Source organism: Periplaneta americana, chromosome 6, assembly GCF_040183065.1.
Source record: "Periplaneta americana isolate PAMFEO1 chromosome 6, P.americana_PAMFEO1_priV1, whole genome shotgun sequence".
Lineage (NCBI taxonomy): Eukaryota > Metazoa > Arthropoda > Insecta > Blattodea > Blattidae > Periplaneta > Periplaneta americana.
The window spans coordinates 29,688,817-29,712,447 of record NC_091122.1 but is presented as its reverse complement, the minus strand read 5'-3'; the positions used below and the strand labels follow the sequence as shown (position 1 = coordinate 29,712,447).

The 23,631-nt window shown below is 34.5% G+C and overlaps 1 protein-coding gene across 2 annotated transcripts in view; it reads right to left on the bottom strand.

Moving 5' to 3' along the window:
* Positions 1 to 2,661: 2,661 nt before the first annotated feature.
* Positions 2,662 to 23,631, bottom strand: part of Liprin-gamma (liprin protein kazrin) — a 717,975-nt gene continuing 697,005 nt past the window's right edge. For both annotated transcript variants that reach the window (XM_069827796.1, XM_069827797.1), the window contains one exon: positions 2,662 to 22,437. In XM_069827796.1, the coding sequence (XP_069683897.1) occupies positions 22,099 to 22,437 (339 nt within the window). In that variant the 3' untranslated portion in view covers positions 2,662 to 22,098. The remainder of the gene's footprint in view (positions 22,438 to 23,631) is intronic.

Genomic DNA, 23,631 nt, shown 5'->3' with positions numbered 1-23,631 from the left:
GACATATTAACTCAACAATAGTAGAATTAATACAAATTACCACTTCATATGTAAATATTTAACTTTTGTATAATAGAATATCGGTTTCCCACATTAACGTTCACCGACACGACAATTGAGGGCACCGGCATTTGCCTGAACTATGTTCCCGTCACTTGTACTGAACACGTTCAATTATTTATTGGCTTGTCCTTTTTAACTACCAAACTTCCGCTGGCCCACCACAATATGCTAGTGGACTCTCTCAAACCGAAGTCGCAGGATATGTTTCTTTTTCAGTATATTGTATGTTTCGTGTCGAAACTTTCGTCTTTTCGTTGTTGTTTGTCTAGTAAATTCTGTTCATTAGTGTCACTGGTTATAGTTTAACTGCACAATGGACAAGTACAGGCATAAGTCGGGAGATGAGAAGCACAAGGAGTGACAGAAAAAATTGGAAGATATTAATATGGATGCTAGACTGGGTGAAAAATATTATGAAGACATTAACAAAGAGATCAGTGATGAGCCGAAATATTTAAAACCAATTCATGCCTCTAATTTAGGGCCAACCCCACTGATACCTATGAATCTCCTAAATAGTCTGAGGGAATTAAAACTGGACAGTTTATTTCCAAATATTTGCATAGCCATTAGAATATTCTATACAATTTCTGTGACAGTTGCTGATGCTAAAAGATCCTTCAGCAAAATAAAGGAAATAAAAAATGTATTCAGATAAACAATGTGACAAGAACGACTGAGTAACCTTGGCCTCCTTAGTCTGGAGAGCGACCTTGCTAGATCTTTAAATTTTGATGATATAATTGATGATTTTCCATCAGTGAAGTCAAGGAGAATTGTTTGTTGATGTTAGACTGCAAGTTAGAAATTACAAGTGTTTAGGAATAATGTTTTATGAATATAATATATTGTGCTAATGTAAAGTTTTACTAAAAGTTTCCAATGTAATAAAAGTGTATATTTTTAAGTTTGTATCTGTGTATGGGGTTACCTTTTATTTACGAGGGGGATCCAGGAAATAACGACCGTTTTGTTGTAATAATTAAAAAAATATATATTTATTTGAAAAAACAAAGTCTGTTACATAACTGAAGCTTCCTTTACTTCTCTACATAATCACCACCTACATTTAAACGTTTGTCATATCTGTTCACTAGCTTTAGAATTCCAGTGTTATACTCCTCTGCCGCCAGTTCATTAAGCCAGGTGTTCACTGTCTTCTTCAACTCTTCATCACTTCCAAAACGCGTACCAGCCAGAAAGTCTTTCAGCTTAGTGAAAAGGTGAAAATCGCTAGGAGCAAGGTCGGGACTATAGGGTGGATGATCAAAGATTTCCCAACCGAATTGATCCAGCAATTCTCGAATTGAAGCAGCAGTGTGCGGGCGGGCGTTGTCGTGAAGAAGCACAACCCCTCTCGAAAGCATTCCTCGCCTCTTGTTTTGGATGGCTCGCTGTAGTTTTCGTAAAGTCTCACAATAACGATTTGCATTGATCGTAGTGCCTTTTGGCATGAAATCCAGCAAAAGATCACCTTTGCGATCCCAAAAGACAGTAGCCATAACTTTTTGTGTTGAGAGAGTCTGTTTGAATTTTCTCGGTTTCTTGGGTGATGAGGGATGATGCCACTGACGTGATTGGCGCTTGGTCTCTGGGGTGTTGTGAGACACCCAGGTCTCATCACCAGTCACAATTTGATCAAGAAAGGCGTCTCCATCTGTGTGATATCGCATCAAGAATGTCAATGCTGAGGCCATTCTCTGAGTTTTGTGTTGGTCACTCAGTTGCCGTGGAACCCATCGTGCATAGATTTTGTGGTAGCCAAGATGTTGCGACACAATTTCACCAAGCAAAGAACGAGAAATGTCAGGAAAGGCAATATGCAATTTGTCGAGTGATGTGCGCCTGTCTTGCAAGATTCTGTCGTTCACTTTAGTCTTCAGGTCTTCTGTGATGAGTGATGGGCGTCCGGGTCGAGTTTCATCATGGACATTTGTTCGCCCAATGTTGAACATTTCGCACCATTTTCTCACTTTCATTCATTACAGTATCACCATACACTTCTTTCAATTGCCGGTAAATTTCTGCAGGTTTCAAATGTCGGGCATTCAAAAATCGAATCACACTTCTCACCTCAAAGTCGGCGGGATTATCAATCACGTCATTCATGTTGAAGTAACACAAAATGCACAATGGCGACTTGTTGCAACCAGTACTCACAACATTATGAGAACACATGTTAAGGAAGCCAGTTGACCTTCAAACAAGGAAGGGGAGTCAGCTGCGCGGCAGGTATGCGCAAACGGTCATTATTTCCTGGATCCCCCTCGTATTTTGCAAATAATTATTATGGTTAAAATAACTGGTAACTTGTAATTGTTACTTTTTTCAATGGGGGTCCGAGTACAGTATTGCATAGGAGTCCATAAACTCTGTCGGCGGCCCTGGTCCTGTGTTATTTGGTTTGCTATACTAGACCTCAGTTCATCTAGTCAGTGGAATTTATGACAAACGAATAAAGTATTAGTGCTGCTGTTTTTCCTAGCATCATCTTGCTGCTATTTCTTCAATGACTTATTGAAATAGATGGTGGAAGGAAATAACTTTGGTGTAAGATAAAATGAAATCCAATACACACACAATGAAAGGTCATCAAAGTAGTATATTCTGTATTTTTTAAAAATGTATTTCTTTTGAATCAAAAGATTATAATTAGTTTAAAATCAAGTGTTCTCCCCCCATTCATTTATGAGGCATTCACAAGTTAGTTTCAGAAAACAGCTAGCCTTTATATCCTATGAACAACACCTTAGGAGAATGGCTGGTCCCTCAGCATACTCACAAGGTGAAGGCCAGACCTGGATGTGTAACAATCATGCACTCCAAATACCAGATTTGTTTAAAATACAAGACATATTAATTTTTGTGACTGATACATTAAGGAATAAAATATGAGGCACTTCAACCTTGGGGAGGGCAGTAGTGCTCAATATTAAAATACATTTGTGTCCATCAAATGGAGCTATGATATGGCTACAATATACATTCACACCCATTAATTATACTTTACAATAAGTTACTTATAAGAATTACATTTTACATACTTTAAGCTAGTTATCCAAGTGAAAAACTAAGCAAGCTTTGTAGGATATTTCGTGTTGTTACTCAGTTCTTTGGCTGGATGTTTATTATAATGCAAGGTGGGCCAAAGAAACGAGAGATTTTAATTTTGTTGTTGGTAGTACACGGATTATTTTAGTAGGCTTAGATACATTGTCATTGTTTAGCAGTTGCAATTTATTAAACATTTTTTTTTTTAAATATAGAATTATGCCACATTTACAATCTGTCTACAATAGACAATAACTAATATTATAAAAGAATATGACATGAGTGGAGATGTTATCCCATGACAACACTCCAAAAGAAAAATAACAATGTTTTAAATAGCTGTAGTAAAAATGAATGGAAGGTCAAGAGAATTCGTCCTTTTAAGTCTTCTTATGGTTTGACCAGCGAATAGGGATGTAGCCGGACTGATTTCAATGACCTTCAAGCCACCTAGAGTGTGAGATTCTGCTTTCTCCCTAGAGTTGGCGCTGACATCACACCAGCTAGCAGTTGACACAGCGGAAATATAACACATAATTAATACATCTAGGTACATTATGTACTCAAATAAAATAAATTGGATCCATAAAATAAAAAATCCGTCATTAACTGTAATGTCTAGACTCCTTTAAAATGAGAGTTGAGACGTTGACCCCAACAACAATTAAAATATGTAATGATTTGATAGCAGTAAAAATGGAAAAACAAAACTCTTATGAAAAGTAAAACCATATACCCATATTATATTATATACAATTATTAAACGAATTTGATACATAATTTTATAATATATTATATTATTTTATAATATAATTTATTATATCTGAAATATAAAAAAAATATTATTATTACTAGTTTGTCATTGAGAAATAAGGAAAAGCTGTTAACTTGAATTTATTGGAAGCAAAGCATTACTGGATTATGCAATAAGGTAGGAGATGCTTGGATCCTGTGTCTCAACTCTTTACTCATTTATTATCTTAGCGTATGCTCGATTACACTAACCTCTAGCACTTGAAAGTGAACTAAACGCTGGCGCACAGAGAAACAAAACACAGAAAAATTCGCTCAGTGTCCATTCTTTACAATCCCTATTCGCTGGTTTGACTATTATCCAGCAAATTTAATGCATGATGATTCGGATGTTGATTTAATCGGTGCAGTTTTTTTTTTTTTTTTTTTTTTTTGCTGAACTTAGAGATCTATTCTTTTACAGTTGAAATGTTAAGATCATAATGAATGACATCATTACGTACATACCATGGTGCAGTGACAATGGAACGTAAAGCTTTGGACTGATACCTCTGCAGTATTTCAATGTTTGAGTTGCTAGCAGTTCCCCACAGTTGGATGCCGTATGTCCAGATTGGTTTTAGTATGACTTTATAAACAAGAAGTTTATTTTCTAATGACAGTTTTGATTTAGGTCCCAATAACCAATAGATTTTTGATGTTTTAAAATTTAATTCTTTACGTTTAGTTTCAATATGTTTACGCCATGTTAAGCGGCGATCTAAATGCATACCTAAATATTTAACATCGTCTGCTTCAGGAAGTTCTTTGTTGTACAGTGTTACAGGAGGACAGTTTTCAGTTCTGGTTCTTATTAAACATGAACACTGAACTGGTGTTTTGATGTTTTAAAATTTAATTATTTACGTTTAGTTTCAATATGTTTAAGCCATGTTAAGCGGCGATCTAAATGCATACCTAAATATTTAATCGTCTGCTTCAGGAAGTTCTTTGTTGTACAGTGTTACAGGAGGACAGTTTTCAGTTCTGGTTCTTATTAAACATGAACACTGAACTGGTGAGCAAAGAGAATTTGCTTTCAAATCTTATTATGTAATTGGTCAATGCAAAGAAGCTGCTCGTAGCAAGTTTTGCCACCACTTTCAACTCCGTGGTCATGATCCAGTGCCCTCTTTACATGCGATTAAAAACAGTGTTCGCAATTTAGAAAAAAATAGGCTCAGCACTAAAGAAAAAACCTCCAGGTAAACAAAAAAACTGTCAATGGTCGTGCGCAAACTGTTAATGCAACTCAATATGTGATAATGATTCAACATTTTTTAAGTGGTCGATTGAGAAGCAGAAATTTTCGTATCAGCATATCAACTTGGTTTCTGCACGACGGTGCAACAGCATATACTGCAGCCATCTCTATGATGGAAATGCGAAATTTGTTTGGAGATAAATGTCATAATGGGAAATGGAAACATTCCCTGGCCTGCACGATTTACGTGCATGTGATTTCTTATTACAGGAGTATCTCAAAAGTAAGGTATACACAAAGAAACCGCGAAACACTGAACAACTGAAGACAGCAGTTCGTGAAGAAATTTCAAACATCACAGTCGAAATCTTGCAAAGTTTAATGACTAATGAGAAACTTTAAAGAACGATTGCAAGAATGTATGCACATTGCTGGAGGGAATTTGAAGGATGTCAGTTTTAAGAAGTAGTGGATACATGTAAATGGCATACTATATTCTATATTTTCATATAATAAAAGTTAATTTCATACAATAACTTAAGTTTAATTTCACTATTATAAAATCTCCCGTTTCATTGGCCTACCCTTTATTATCTGTCATGATTTGTAATGGCTACTAATTCTTTCTTTCTTTTTAAGTTTTCACTGTCTTTAGTAATGACATTAATTCATGAAAACGGTGGACAAGTGTTACAGAGCTTATAAGATACTTCAGTTTACATTTGTTTAGTCTGTTAATTGCAGAGGTTATATTAAAGACGATATGTAGGCCTATTAAATGTGAATGGACCTAATAGAGAGTTTAGTAATCTCCAGGAATTTTGAATTTTATTTTATGTGGGAAAATTCACGAAATTTTGTCAATGATATTGTATAGGCCTACATTCACTCACTCAAATATTCATTGAAATTCTTGGCGGGGGAGTGAAAAGTAATATTTTCCTTATATCGCAAAGGATACCGGTAAGTAACAGTTCGTAAAATATTTCTTCTCAGATCTAAGCCATATCAACGTATTATTTCGTTTTTGACTGGACATCAAAATATTAAATCACGAACCAAATAAAACAATGTGGTATTGAAATGTTAGAAATGAAGTAATTTGAACTTAAATCAATTTTGTAACAATGGTAGAACCAATGGTAATGTCTAAATTTGATGAATATTCCATAAACACAATCAAGAAATTTTTTTTTGATAACACAATCAGTAATTTCTTCACTTTTTGTCAAACTACAATGAGAAAAGACAGCACGTACAGGTAATTCTGTGAGGCATATTGTTGCATGTATTTATTCAGCATGGTATACCATTTCCATATATTTGTACGCTATATATTAAAATTAATGAACATTTTCACAAGAATGGATTAGAAGTCTTCAACTGAAATCAATAACAATTCTGGCCATGTAATATCAAAATGTTGATGCATACATTATAATAATATTCTTATAAATTAAATTTAGGGCAAGGAGTGATTTATTTTCTAGTCAATTAAACAGATATTGCTATATGAATACTGTAATCATGTACAGACATTGGACTAAGTTTACACGTCTGAAAAGGTTATACCAGTAATATTTTCTTTCATTAGTTATGTAAAGTTGCCGATATTTTTCACTTGGTTTTAAAGTAAATAAAATAGTATAAATACACAAGAACACAAGTCAACTGAACTGTACTTTCCTGTCTGTAAAATATTATGTTTGTGTGTCTGACTGCAATAACACTACGTGGTCATATTCTTTCCTGTTATTTCACTCTTTTTCTACAAAGTGTATTACACTGAAAGAGTTCTATGTCTTCTGCTGAAAAGACGACTACGAACATATTTACAAAAATGCTGACTTGAAATTCTATTACATCTTGACCTTAAAAATAATTTTATTGTCCTTAGCCTAAATATTTTTAATGTAGTTTGATTTAAAATACCTATTACAAGTATAATAGTATTCATATACGAATCTGTTACAGGAACCAAAATGATAAACTGTTTACAAAGGTTGCTTGAGATATTGTATATTTAGTAGAGGTTGTTTGTTACGACTTTCACGTAATACAGTATTACAATCCAACTCTCCGCATCATCTAAGGCAAGTCAGCTGATTCCAGCTCCTTTTACAGGCGAGTCGTTCACTTAGAACAACCTGTACAGCTGAATCTTGACAGTATCACTTGTTAGTTTGGAGAACATTCAGACCCTAAATGAAAATTATATTTTTAAATAAACTTGTATTAAACACAATAAAATGTAATATTTGCAAAAAATTTCTTCTTCATAGTATGTAGCTTTAATAATTAGCTTTATTACCGATATACTACAGTATATGCATCATCTGGGAGTTAGCATACAGAATGTCAAAATATTATCGTAATCTATTCGTGAATTTTCTCTGTATTCCATATAAAACAGTGTGTCCAGGCTGAAGGTATGCATAAATAAGAGGATATAATGCGAGAATTAATAATAATCTGAGGCACAACAACACATGAAGGGCCATGGCCGACCAGCCGGACTCACGTCCACATGCGGAAGCAGAGGTGGACGATTATCCAATCAGAATGGAGGTATCGTATGGTTAGCACTATGATCCCCCAGCCGTTACAGCTGGCTTTCGTAACCGGATTTCGCTACCTATCATAGCTCCCCAAGTGCATCATGATGCTGGGTGGGCACTGGTCCCATACACTGGCCGAAATTTCATGAGAAAATTTCTTCCCCCATGAGGACTCAAACCAATGTGCATTCCATTACGCGAGTCCTAGGCAGGATGTGTCAGACTGTGACGCCACAACGTGGGACTAATGCGAGAATTATATATTATAATTTTGTAATATGAAGCACAATCGATAGAATCTGTAGTGTCACACTTGCAAGTTCATTGTTGCGTCACCTGCCATGCAAGCACAGAATCGGAATGAGGAGAGTATCAGTCAGTTGAGATGTGGGTGCCACAGCATAAAGTGCAATGCATGCTATGTTTCGTAGAATTTAAACAGTTATATGTGCATGAAGGGAATGAAATGTGGATCCTCCCCCATGCAAATCCATTATGAATGGGATAGAACTCTATGACAGACTGAAAACTTAATCTCAAAAACAGAGAAACAACCTAAAAAGCACGTGACCAAAGAGACTGTGGATCAAGTGCATCAGTCATTTGCTAGAAGCCCACGTAAGTCAATTAGACAGGATAAAGCTCACGCAAGGAACGATTACCAAAAAGCAATGGTGGCATTGCTGTCTGTTTTGATGTGTGTATGTAGGTACGCTGAGGGGACGATGGAAGTACTGTTTCTTCAAAGAAGATGAACAGATTAGGACACTGATGTGGAAATAAAGAACGTAGCAAAGGAAAAATTCGAAGCTAATTAAACGTGCAACATATGTTTATGAATGAAATAATAATACTGTGCGATACAGGACACGTATTCGCATAGCAATGGAACAAACGTAATGTAAATATCACAACGCAAGACTGATTCTATCGATGTCATTTCTCTTGTGACTGTACTCTTGAATATCATTCAAGCTATCTCGTGAGCTTTCCTGTCGCCTGCTCTTCCTTATCGCATTGTTTGATTCGCATTTCTTCCGTTAGTATTCCCTGCTTGTGAGACCTTTAGTAGGGAATTACAAGATCCTTGTTCAACAGTCCAAAACATTCTTCACAAGTGTATCTCTGTTTGCATGCTTGGAAACTCCAACTCCGTCATCTCAAAACAGACGATTTCCATAAAAGAGCTGATTCGCCATAATGATGAAAATCAGCATGAACTGCACTTTATGCTGTGAATTCCACATCTTCATTGACAAAGAAAATACTGATGTATAATCTGTCCTCATTCTGTTGCTGCAACTGAATGGCAGGTGACGCAACAGTGGCCTTGCAAGTGTGACAGAACAAATCTTGGAGAGATTTTCTATCGATTGCACTTTATGTTTTTTTCTCTCTGTCTTGTATGGAGGAGGGACCTGAAGGCTTGTATGGAGGAGGTTGATCGTGTTCATCACTCCTATTCTGTGAATGATAGGGTAGCTGAATGCCAAGCTCTAGTACAAGTACAGCGCGCCACACTATGAACTTAACCTGGGCTATTGTATAGATGATGATGATGATATGTGAATTAATGATGGCAAAATGAGTCTGAGGTCCAACGCCGAAAGTTATCCAGTATACAATTCTCGCAATGTACGCTTTTATTTATTTATACCTTTAGCCCCGTCACCCTGTATGTAAGCAAACATACTAATTTATTAACAGTAGAATCAGAGAAATATTTTAACAGTATTCTCCTCTTCAAAATAATAATTTATTTTTATGTTACATGTACAAGAACATGAGGAGTAAGGTATGAAATTGAATTACCTTTGAATGAAGTATTCATGTTCTTTATGAATATATGTAATGTGTGAGGTAAACATTTGTACATATTTTTCAGTCACACCATCAAAAAGTTTCTTTTTATTGCACGATTTTTTTGAACAAATGATGCAATTTAGTGAAGAACTTACTATATTCGAGATATCTTAGTTTTCATTATAGATTTCAGAAAAAAAAATGTTTCTGACCTATATTGGAAGCCTTCAGAAAATTGCTACTACCTCGTTATATTATAAACAGCAAGTAAGCAAGCATGGATAAAACTTATCACAGCTCATGCCTTATTATCTTTATGTTCATGTAGTCAATCAGTGCTGTCTGGCTCTTAAATAATTAGTATTACATTTATTTTTCAGTAACTACAAATCTTTTTGCTGCTGTAGCATTGCAATTGGTGCTACATGGTAGACTATCTGCATAGCACCTGATAATTATGATAATTAAGTTAGGACTATAGAGAAAATAAAATTTTATACACTTTTTTTTTAAACTACACCTTTCATTTCTGGTACACATATTATCGTAATGACCTAATAGAGTTACCAAAATTTGACTTTAATCATATATTAATTTATATTCTAAGTTGTTCAATTAAGAAAAAAAGGGGGTAAATTTCCAAAATTTATCTCTTCATAGAAATGTATTTCAATAACTTGAACAATTTTATACATCACCATTACTACATTACAAACATATTTATGTATTATATTTTTTTTAATTATCTCAGATTACAGACAAAAAAAATAATTTATGAATAACTCCAACTTTCTTTTTTATATTTTTAAATGTAGAGTTAGAAAAAAAGTCATGCATAAAATTGTTAAGCATGGGTGTAGTGAATATACAGAAAAAAATTCAGCTTCTTAGCTACAAAATTGTACAGACCTTAGTGACTTAAAGAGAAATACATAAAATATTACAGCGGAAAAAAATGAATTCAAACTTGACACTTCAAGAGCATGGACCTTTACTTATGACATCATTAAGAGGGCTTCTAATCGTCTTACGTCTTTGAACATTTGCAAACATATAGAGAAAGTATTAGGAACTATTTACAGAAAAAAAAAGAGAAAAAATCCTATTTTTGGTCTAAAAAGTCATATTTTCTCTATAGGCCTCCCTTAATGGAGGATGCTGATATAAAGGAAATGCAAGTACTATGCAAAAACCTACCACCAAACATTGTCTTTGTCCAAAAAAATTCATAATCTCTAGCCACTCGGCTGATTGGGTGCTTAATATTTAGAAATGCAAATAAAATATGATGGCCATTTTTGTATCAGTCTACATAACCTCTTTCAGCAACAGTTTCGTATTTGAATTTGAGTGTTGAAGTACGGTAAGCTACAGACTATAAAAGTTTATTGAGACAATTAATCCATTAGTCATTTATAGAACTCACAAAAACATGGTAACAAATATTTTGATTTAGATAAGTCCAGCTGACTTGTTAATCAGTCATGATTGAGTCATTTAACAATACAGTCTGCTGCAGAGCTGGAATAATGCTTTTCATAAAGAGGACCAGTGATGTTCTAGCAATATTACATTATGTATATCTTTATAATCATTATATAATAGCCTATCTGTATTATGTATTAAATTTAGAATGAAAATTATATTATTTCATTATAGCTTGCATTAGACATTTAATTTTGAGGTAAAAACCAAGTAGCTGACATTTCGAGACCAATTTCCATGACAGAACAAAAAACGGGTCAATACTTCAGATTTGTTAAATTTTAAATTATGTTTTATTTAACGACAGTTGCAAAAATTATGTAATGTGGAAATTTAGTCTACAAAACGAATAGTAGTTCATGAATACTGTGCTATGAAAAAACTCTCTTTACATGCGAAATACAGCAATGAAGAGAAACAATCTTCTTCGAAACTTGAGTCAAGTATACATAAATTGCAATATCCCTTCAAACAATTGAGTTGTCTATAACAATCATTCTGCTCCAGTCAAGAAATGTGGAAATGACAAACCGTGAGATATGTGGAAGAATAACATTATTCAAGTATATTTACAAATTCGCAGAAATCCCAATAGCTATTAAAGCAAACAGTAGCCTTGAAAAGAAAATTATAGGTTTCAATATGATGTGCCACATACGAGATGTACTACTAGTTTCACAAAGTTATTCTTCACTTGCTAACACAGACTAATAAGAAATATTGAATCATATTTCAGGTTTGCTCCAGTCATGTCTTGTGACGTAGAAGAAACATTTATATACAAATAGCTTTTCCGAATATAGCAGTATTTCTTTTGATAAACTGAAAATGTACATTATTAACTACTGTAACAAGTCTAGGGACATATCACTGGGTGTTTGACTTCGCATGTTATACAGTGAAACCTGTTCAAATCGGAACCTGAATAATCCGGAATCCTGTCTATTTCGGAACAATTTACTGGTCCCGATGAAATTCGTATCTAATTTTGTTTTGAATAAAATGGAAACTGTCCAGCGTGGAAATGGAAACTGTCTGCTAATATTCAAAATGGAAATAATATTTTGGACATATTAATTTAATGTAGACTATATTTCGAAACAGTGTATAATTTCAAGGAAAGTACAAAATATGTAAGTCACTAAGATAAAAACAAGTTTTCTTTGCAAAATTTTAGAGGGTACGAGGGTTTGTTGGCTTGGAGGTCATAATAGTAATATGCGTTACAAGAGCGGTATGTTGAAGTTTTCATGTTCGAGGAAAAGTTTGAAAAAGCGAAACGTAGTTGAGCTTTTTTAATTTCCGAGAATTTAAAGAAAACATACCGCTCATGTATCGTACATTATTTTGTGCGAAGATCGTTTATTACATACCTGAAAGAGGAATTTCTAATTAGTTGCAATGAAATCTCCATCTTGGTTTCTGTTCAATGACGGCAAATTTGTAAAACAAAAATATCTATCTTCAACATTGTTGCTTTAAAATGTTTTCTGTGTTTACTATACTCCAGCAAGCCATGATATACATCTGTCTTTTTTTTTTCCCCCAGTCCATAAATGCGAACTTAAAAAAGCGGTAAGGTTATGTAATGATTTATTTTTCATTTTAATATTTTAACAATTCTATTTATATAACATATTGCAGTAATAACATCGGCATCTGGAATCTTGTTGATTTTTTCACGGCTTCCTTAATGTTACTTGCATCACGAATGCAGTAACTTTAGTGGAGTTGTAGAGTTAACTTAATTTTTGCAAATATTTAAAAACAATAATTAACAGTGCAATTTAGGTGAAATTGCAGTGATAAGTTTCCAATTTATAATTATTACTATATTGAACGTCTCTATAAATAATATGTTAGAAACCTAAAACAGTAAAAATCAACATGTCACTTAAGCGGTAAGAAGAGGGAAATTGTTGTGTGTGTTAGGTTGGGAATACTGAATGTGGGATTTTAGACTTTCCGCAGATTGGTTTTGTGCGGAAACCAAGCAAATACGCACGATCTCGCACAAATTTTATTACCCTGTTGACTAGGCAGATGAGTCCCTTCAAAGATTTTCAATGCGTCACATTCATATGCTGTCGTAGATGGGTAGAATGCAAATGTAATGATTTCGTGGTAAAAAAAAAGTTTCGTAAAAGTGTGACACTATCATTAAGTGATGAAGGAAAAGTTGTCGAGTTAAATGAGAAACGAAGTGTATGGCAAATAAAGTTGAAGTTCTGTTGTGGAAAACTCAGGTGTGACACTTCAAAAAATAAAGACCGTATCATGAGTGAATGGCTTGCGGTCAATAATGGTGACATAATAGCAAACAGAAAATAGCTAGTTATGTGGAAATAAATGAACTGTTGTGCGAGTGGGTTCTTCATACCCTTTCAAAGACCATGTCAATTTTTGGACCTATTCTGCAAAGTAAACCCTTGAACTGGCAAAAAAATTAGATAAGCCAGAATTCAAGGTTTCTAATGGATGGCTCCTAGTTCAATTAAATAATGTGCTGTGATATACATTACAGTATTATATTACTTCACACCTGAATAATACGGAAACCTGTCCACAACAGAAACAAAACTAGGACCATGTCACTTCCATTTTGAACAGGTTTTACTGTACGTAAATTATTTTAGATTGAAAATTATGAAGGTTCTATTTGACAATTAGTGTCTTTTTATATCATTTGCTTATTGTATTTCTTGTTCTACGACCATGGAACATTTGCACAAAGACAGGTTTAGTTACCATCAGACTGTACATGTTTGTTGAGCTAGTTTGTTGACTTTTAGAGCTGCCTCACTACTGTTCATTCGATAGAGTTATAGTCGAAGCTTACACAACTTAATAGTTTTGGTACCACCTCCGCTGATAACATCCACAGTACAAGCTTCATAAAAACATTAACGAATCACTATACCTGTAATAAACCCCTGCAGTAGCTGAACGGTCAGACTTTTAGCCAGTCAACACCTCTTATCAGTTCCACTACATCCCCACTTCCAGCTTCCCCTGTGATGTTCTCCTCCGGCCAGGGCCGGCGAGCTCTGTCGCATACTGTAGATACAGCTTTCAGCACTGAAAATTTGACCATATGAAATAATATATTTCCTCAGTGTACATATGCTGATGTTCAGTTGAAAATTAATACTCAGAAAACCTTTTCTTCTTTAAACACATTAAAATAGTGTTATATAGATGTATACTATTTGGAAATTACGGTAGCAAATACAGCCGAAACCGATTATAACAACTCTGAAGGAACTGCCAGTTTATGGTCATTATAGCCAACAGTCGCACAAACCGGATTTTTGTGTTCTTTTGCTACAAATTTCGTATCTGTAAATTTTAGGCTACAACTTACATGGTTAATGAACAGAATAGAGTTAAAACTTGAAAAAACGTTAATAGAAATACAGTATGTAACAGTATTTCTGGAGAGGGACTGAGGAGGAATTTTTCTTTTAATATTTATATAGTACCGTAGAAATGGGTAAAGTCGATCAGTGTGCGTATAATCGATCATTTGCGAATTTATTGAAAATTATATATTATCTCAGTTACTTGTTAAAATTTTGTTATGCTGACTTCATTGCCTGTCATTGCAAATGTAAGCGAGAGGGACAACAAAAAGCCTGCGAATGCCAAGAATGGGAACACTGTGTAATTACCGTTGAAGTGAAAATTGTTATTCTCAACTTTTTCTCTTGAACGAAAACAAAGTCTTACAAACTCTAAATTATCGTCAGCAGTGAAAGGAGACAAGAAGTATACGTAAGTACTTTTGGTTGAGATTGTATCCTGAAATAATAGTTTTGCAGTTTATAAATGTTAGTATTGAAATTTATTATTTTCAAAAAACTTGTACCTTTGTAGGGTTAAGTCGATCATGCCATCAACCTACTCGAAGCAGATAGACCAGCAGGGAGAATAAATTTTTTCACCGAAATACATCCAACTAACACTTATAAACAGGAAAGTGTCATAGTATAGCTTATATTGATGGGATAGTGGGGACAGAGGAAGACGAATTTATGGTGAATTTCTTGCGTAAGAGAAGCACTGCCAAAGGAACGTATTTTGTATACCCCTCTGTACCTGACGATGGGAACAACGTAGTTTCTAAAGTGACATGAGGAGGGGAAGATTTCGAATAACATCTGACATAAACCTAAGCAATGTTGAATAGCATTTTAGATTATAATTGAAGTGTGGTATTTCAATGTAAATTTTGAATTCTTAAATCTTTGTTTGTTGATATTTATTTATTTAACCTGGTTGATATGTGAAGTACTAATTTTTTTGTTTTATATATTGGCAATCATAGTCACGTTTGTACAGTGGAGACCTATAGGCCTAACTGTATCGAATTGTACGATCACAGTAACAAAATATATATTATATAATCCTATAGACTTATATAATAGATTATTATTGTTTTCTACATCCCTTATAACAAATAAAATACATGTAAGTTAAATTTGTTTTTAAAAACATAAACAGTGATCGACTTTACTTTGCAATATTTTAAAATCGATCTTATAACTAAAAATTCAATGGTGATCGACTTTACCCTATTTAAACAGGTAACTTCGATCACAAGTAAAATAAAAAAAAAAATCAGGCTTTGGTAAATTGTAATTCACTTCTTGTAATGTGATTTCATAAGTGAAGGATATGACGACAAAATACTATTTTCTGAGGAACTTCGCTCCATTGCATAACCTCAATATCATTAAAAATTGCAAAATTTTGATCAACTTTACCCTCTTCTACGGTATGTATAGCAATAATATGCCAGCAAAATATAAAAACTTATAATAAGTGAGGAAAGAAGTAGCAACAATGTAAATTGTTCAATAATGTAGTACATACACAGTCTTGGCTAATGAATGAGATAGGATGTTGAGCATCTTTTAAACTTACTGTAAGTGCTGTATAGTATAATAGTCATGAATGACACATCCTCGTTCCAGTTACTATATTACAAAAATTACGTAAATAACAATACAAAAATGAAAATAAAGTAAAGCTTCTTCAATATGAATAATTTCAATATCTTTGCACTCAGATGATCTGGCCCGCTTGATTTTTAAAGAATTGTGTTAAAAAAGAGACTGTATTTTCTCTCCATCCTTCCAAGTTGTAGAAATTGTTGAGTGTGATACACCCAATTTCTTCGTGATGCTGATGCTTGTTTCTCCATTTTCTAATCACCACATTATGTATGACTTTTCTTCAATATTAAACACTTTCCTTTTCTTTTGGGACATCTTAACAGCGATGCTTGCCTTGACTGTTTAACAGACATACTGATTTGAAATCTACAATCTAGCTAAAAACAAGAATTTGAAAATAAGCGTTACATTGTTGTCAATAACCCTCAAATACATAACAAAGAAAAATCAACGTTGGACGTTATATGCGATAAATTTCTCTGCAAATGTGATAAAAATACGTCGTTTTATACGATAAGTCCTAACAAGTGATATCGTACTAAGTGATTTTTTAAATATAGTGTTTATATAGGATTTACATGGGACTGTTGGACTGTTAGATTTCGCCGTTATGGCCAATATGTCATTAAAAGCGATGTCGCTATAAACGGTTTTGACTGTAATTATAATTTATATAAATGATCAATGCAGATTGTTAGTGAGAAAGACAACTACTGTAAATAATTTTTTTCCAGTTCCTGAATTATTTATTTATATTAAGACATCACTGGCCTTTTCGGCAAATATTCCTAGCTTGTCTTCCTTAAGGTACAGTCACACGTCGCTACTTTTGCAGCGATGCAGTACAAAAAACTGCGCAACTCTCGTACTGCGACGTGTGAACAACGGTGCAACCCGAAAAGTAGCGGCTGCCGAACCTGCTGCCCGCTACTTTTTGATGCTGCGCGCAGCTTAAAAGTAGCGACGTGTGAACAGGGTTCTCAGGGTTGCAGCTGCAGCATTTTTGATATCGGTTTTGTTGAAACTTTTGCTGCGGTTGCGGCCAGTGTTGCCACCCAAATGTGCCAATGATACTTTTATTGTTTGGATGTATTTTAATGTTAAATGTGATGAAAATAAATTATTTGTAACAGTTATTAAATGCACAACACAGTCTGAGCATATATGCTGACGATATAATTCACTTTTTTAATTTTCTGTAGCGTAGTTTCAAACAGGAGGGTTGCCAACATTGATTACGTGAATATGCTGTTGGTTATCATTTAAGTATACAGGCGTTTTTAAAAGCTTTATAGTAAAAATAATGCCAATTTCTGAATACTAGTTAGGACAGAAAAGCTAATAATAGATAAGTAAGCTTTCACATGAGTTTATTAATAATGCGAAAATAACCACAAAATGTATATTGAGAAGTCAACATGGAGATGGAAACCTGCAGCATGACTGCAGCTGCAAAAGTAGCGCCTTGTGTGTGAACAGACTCGCAACCTCCAGTTGCAACTTTTGCAGCACTCGGGTTGCGCAGCACGAAAAGTAGCTTGCAGAGCGCTACTTTTGGCTTACGTGTGGAAACGACACGCAACTTTTGCAGCTGCAGTACAAAAGTTGCGCAGCAAAAGTAGCGACGTGTGACCGTACCTTTATAATGATAAATTTTCCAGAGTCTTACTTTCTTCAGAGTCATAACCTACTGTATAAATACGTTTTTACATACAGACCAGTAGTGTCCAACATGCAGTCTGTGAAGGTTCTTGCTACAGGCATAGCAGGATGACAATACTCGTACATTGTTTTGGACTTTATATATATATTTTTCAGAAGTTATGGGGACGTAAAAAGATATCTATATCGATGGATGAAGGAAATCTAATAACAGACACCTTTATAAAAGAAGTTGGACACACCTGGTACTGTTAACATAAAGAATGCGTGATATGTGGAACATAATGTACATCACAAAGTAAGTTTGTACCGTGGTAGGTACCTAAAACAGCGTACTCATGTGTGGAGAATAACATTACAGGCTACTTAAAACAAAACAGTAAAATCACAGCTGACAAAATATATAATATATATTACACTATCATACAATAAATATGAATACAGTAGTAAAACACTTATTTGAGACCTGTGCTCATAAGTTAGATGTCCATTATAATAACATGGTGAGTATATCACACATCAAATTTAGAGCTTCGTAATGGTTATACCTATTTCATTATTATATATGTATATCATAATTGGTAAAGGCCATTTAAATCAGATACAGAATCATTATTGTACAATACATTGACTTTTTTAGAGCTGATCAACTCAACACGTAGTGTTATTTGTTTACAATGTTATTAACACAAATGACAGCTTACAATGGGCAACACTGATGGTTAACATTGCAACAATTATGATAATGTACGATAATTATTTTCATTATATGGAATGTATCAGTCATGACTCTGGAATAAATATGGAACACACATTACCAGCTTTTTATATGTGGCAGCATTGTCACCGACAAGGCAATGTTCAGTCAGAATTGATTTACTCAACTGTGGTGTGTTTCTTATATTATGCAGATATATTTTTTTTTTATTCTGCCTTAGAATCTTAATCCTTGTGATATGAAGTACGTAGGAAGTCAGAGTCTTATAAAATGGTCATTTAAGCTGTGTTTTTATAATCCCTGAAAACGTCTGAGTGGTTGACCGTTTGTTGCATATATATCTCTTAAAGAGATAGAGTAGACGCAAGAAGAGCTTGCCACGGTAAGCTACGAGAACTTTCGGAAATGTTCAGGTGCACTCGACCTCGCTTTGATTCGATTGGCAAACTGTCGACAGTTCTCAGTCGTCTGCTGGCTTGATGTTTCGAGTGAGATTTATCACAGCGCATGTAACGTAATGTAACGTAACGCAACCTAAACCTTGTTGCAGGGTAACTAATAACATAACATTGTTGAAAATACAGAAGCACGAATTTTTTTTTACATGTAAAATCACTGAATGAAATGACAAAGATGTTATAAGAAATATGTAATTGTTGAAAATACAGAAACGCGAATCTTTTTACATATAAAATCACTGAATTAAATGACAAAGATGTTATAAGAAATATGTAATCGTGTAATAATTGATATTTGACGTTGTAATAAAACACTAATACTATGTGATTTTATTAAAATGTTCCGATAACTAGGGTACTATGGTTGGTTTATTTTAATCTGTATATACTCCTTATGTTACGAGTGGAGCCTGTTTTGTTTTTCATAAATTTATGAACATTATAAATAATTCCCTAGTTTGACTGTGTAACATTTTATTAGCACTTCCTAATTTAGAGGGAAACGGGAGGCATTGCTAAGTACATAGAATGTTATACAGAACTCTGTTATTTAACAAACACACTTTGAATTACATAAAACTCCTGATATCAGGGATAAAACGCAGAATATGTAACGCAAACGCTGGCTTCTACCCACTCTGCACAGCAACACTCCAAGATACGAACAGTACAAGACCACTCTTTCGAATGTGCCCTGTAATCAGCATTAGATGATTCCTAGCAGCCCTGTAATGAGCATGGCGGCACGAGGACCGAATATCGTTCTCTGCGCATCAGTCAAATGGGCAAGCTTTCTTTGCGCTTCCTCTACTAATGTTATATCATGGAGAATTTCTTTCTCTAGAGTGAATGAACTCCATGTCTTGTATTGAAGTGTTAGGGAATTTTGTGTCAGAATAAGTTTGTGAAGTATTACATAAATGAACTGTGTAAAATGATCATGATTGCAGAATTATTGATCTCGTTCCTCTCTCCCTCTTTCATGAAATTTAATGCGTAACAGGAGGTTATTTCCTTCAAGGTTAGATGAATTAAATGAGATGGTCAGTGGCGTAGCCCACCCAAAAAATATGCGATTTTTTTGCGTTTTTTCATGAAAAATACTCAACATTAAAACTAAACCATGGATCCAGAGCAATAGTTACAGTCGATAGCATTAAGGTAAGAAGTAAAAAATACGTTCATTTCTTCAACAGCCAATTTAACTGTGTTAGGTTGGACCTAAAAAAATTGTCTGGCAGCGATAAAAAGAAGGAAGCTGTGGAGGCTACTAAATTGTTACATCTGCTAGAAAAATTTGACACCTTATTTTATTTGGTATGTTTAGACGATATTCTTGCTCTTGCAAATTCATTATCGGAATCCAGAAATGCATACAGAGTGTTAGTTGGAAGGTCTATGGGAAAAAAAATCTTTGGAAATGCCGAGACATAGATGAGAGAATAATATTAAAATGGATTTGAGGGAGATGGAATATGAGCTAGAGACTAGATTAATCTTGCTCAGGATAGAGATAAATAGCAGGCTTACGTGAGGGCAGCAATGAACCTCCGAGTTTTCCAAAAGGCATTTGTAAGTAAGTATCGGTACTTTATGTAAAAGTGTATTGATCGTGAAATGAAATTTTGTTGATTCTCTGATTTTTCTTATTAAAAAGAAAGTTGACACGTCTAGGAATTATATGATGTACCAGTAACTTTTTGGGTGATTCAAATGATTTGGAAATACTTATCAGTTTCATCTTCAGGAGGACAGATGGCATCTCTAAAAATGGAAACTTTCCATTTAACAGCACAATTGAAACACTAAAATCTGCACAACTCAACTAGCCTGCTGTAAAAAGTCTTAGATCTCAGGGTGAACGTGGTTATAATTGATTTATTCTACATTGTTTGCGGTTATGCTATTTGTCTTTTTCAGCTGACTAGTATAAAGAAATCTGTTTCTTAATTGCATATTGTGGAAGTGGACTAGATTATGCACATTTTAGCTTCACATTCTCAGTTGCATTCAATTCTGTGTTTTTCTAGTTTGTCTACCATTGCAAGATAAATGCCTTTGGAAAGAATCTGTCTGCAAAGGAGGGAGCTATGTGTGTACTTGCAAACGTCTTTTTAAGTTTTACGAGCGAGTTTCTTTTCTTCTTTAGAATCCGTCAATGTTGGACAGATTTTAATCACCGAGCATAGGGTCCAAATGTGAACATGCACCCCTCAAGTATTTAAGACTGACACAAAAGCATATAACAGCTCATTAGAGCCCGGACGAGAAGTTATGGCACCAGCATGAGGGACGCATTTTAGTTCGTTTGCTTGGACTCGCCCTCACACTCAACTGGAGGGGTGTTGGGTTAGTTGGTTACTAGCATTCCGAATGTTCAGATCGTTCTGCTACTATCGCTATTGCTAATACTAAAAACATTGTCCTTCTGAGCGCCCTCATTATGGCATTGTCTAAGGTGTGAAATCATAGAGTAATTCATAGTCAAGGACATGAAATAGCATACAATGTATGGAAATTCATGTCAGAAGAGGATGTAAATGAAATACTAATTCCATTTAAAAGTGTGTGTGCAAGAGTACTGGCTGCCACTGGTATTTCAAAGCGAGCCTTGGCAAGAATCAAGAAAGAAGGGAAAAATATTGTGGCAGGAACAGCAGATTCTTTCTCCAGTCCGGAAAAATCATAGCCGAAGAAGAAGATTGTTGCAGCTGTGGACAGTTTTGATGAGGAAGTCCTAAGAAGACTCACCTATAATTTCTACGCTATGCATAAGCAGAGGCTGACTCTGCAATCGCTTCTTCCAAAAATGGATATCAGTGTATGATTATGTGAAGAAAGTAGAGAACAATTACATTGAAAGTGAGCACGTGATGGACAGTATTCTGGAGAACATTTCCATAAACTTAGGAACATCTGATTCCAGCACAGATCAGTCGTCTGATTCGGACAGAGAATAAGAATATAAATATGGAATAGCGGGCGTAATTCCATTAGGTAGGTACCTTCGGACTCTTGAGTAGGAAAGTGGTGATACTAAGGTAAGACGAATGTTTTTGGAAAGAGATGAAACGGATATACCTACCGCTCTGAGCTTGAGAACTGTAACCCAAACAACCGCCACTCCTCTACCCTGCTCGCCGGCAATTTAAAACTTCATGCAGGTTGGTGCCATAACATCTTGTCTCAGCTCTACCTTCGAAACACCGCAGTGATTATTTTTTTGTAAAAGAGACAGTTTCAAATTAAAGTTTTACAGTGAATAGTAAAGACATGCAGATGACGAAAATATGACCATATAATTCTCATCTTAGGCTCACATTCTGTGTACATCCACACAGACCTGTTACACAGGCGTTATAGTCACAGCATCTATATCACCAATGGACTTCACACGTCGATGGTGGTGTCTTTTCTTAACTCTTGTTGGGGGGTGACGACAATGATCTCCAACTCTTGTGGGTGATGGTAGTCGTCCATGGTAAGGAGGTGGGGAAGATCGACAACTGAAATTAACAACGGAGGAACTGTTCTCTGAAGAAGATGATGGAGATGCGACGTAGTAGTTGTTGCTGCTACTGCTGGTCTGTGAATCTCTGTCTCTGTTGTCCCGCTCTCTCTCTCTCTTGCTTGATGGATGGGAGTCTTGGCGGAGTTTCAGGCCCAAGACTCTACTGAGAGACCCCTGGAAGCAATAAGTGTGTGTCAATTAACAGTGGCGCCAACTTTTGGAAAACTCTGGGTGGGCTCAAACACGAGTTATAAGTTAAAATAAATAAATCTCATAAATAATAATAATAATAATAATAATAATAATAATAATAATAATAATAATAATAATAATAATAATAATAGTAATAATAATAATAATAATAATAATAATAATTTATTTACTTACTTATATTTAATGTGCTGTACAACAGCCAGTGGCCAATTACTGTTCAGCACAAAGAATATAACAAAAACATCAGCAATGATATAAATTACAATAAAAGTACAATGAAGTAATTGAAATAATGGCAATTAAATAAAATGATAATTACAAATGAAATAATGGAATCATATAAATGAAGAATGGAATCATATAAATAGTACCGTAAACTGGGGTAAAGAGGATCACATGTGGTAAAGTGAATCATATGTGTATTGTTAGATAAGTCAGTGCCACATGGATCACACATGCAAAGAAAATTATTTTTAGTGGCACTTATAGAAGAAAGGTTTTCTTTTCATGTGTGATCCATGTGGCGCTGCCTTATCTAGGCAATACACATATGATCCACTTTACCACATGTGATCCTCTTTAACCCAGTTTACGGCATTACAAAGATATGCAAGATGACGAGAATATTATAATACAACGACAATAATGACATTGAATGGATGGAATAAAATGGATGACTAAAATACATAAAATAATGACAATTATAAGTACTCGTAATTGAAAATTAAAGGATGGAATCATGTAAATGAAAAAACAACAAATATTATAAAAGGTAACGAGAATAATATTAACTCCTTACCGCATAGGACAGTCTTGCACACACCGGTTTAATATTCAAATAACTTAAGTAGTTCTTTCTTTCTCAACTGATGTCACATATGGTCAAATCCAATTCTTGACCGTGTGCCATATCTGTCCCAGTATGCAGTTTGAAATATTATATGCTTATATTATAAATTATATGAATATAAAACCGGTATGTGCCATATCTGTCCCAGAATGCGGTAAGGGATTAAAATACATCAATTAAACTGATATAAAACTACAAAGTATATACTACACATTAAATGGATCCAAGTTAGATCCATGCAAATTAGCATATTTTATACATCTGCAGACCGGAGAGATAGATTTAGAATTTCTACTGTAAAACAT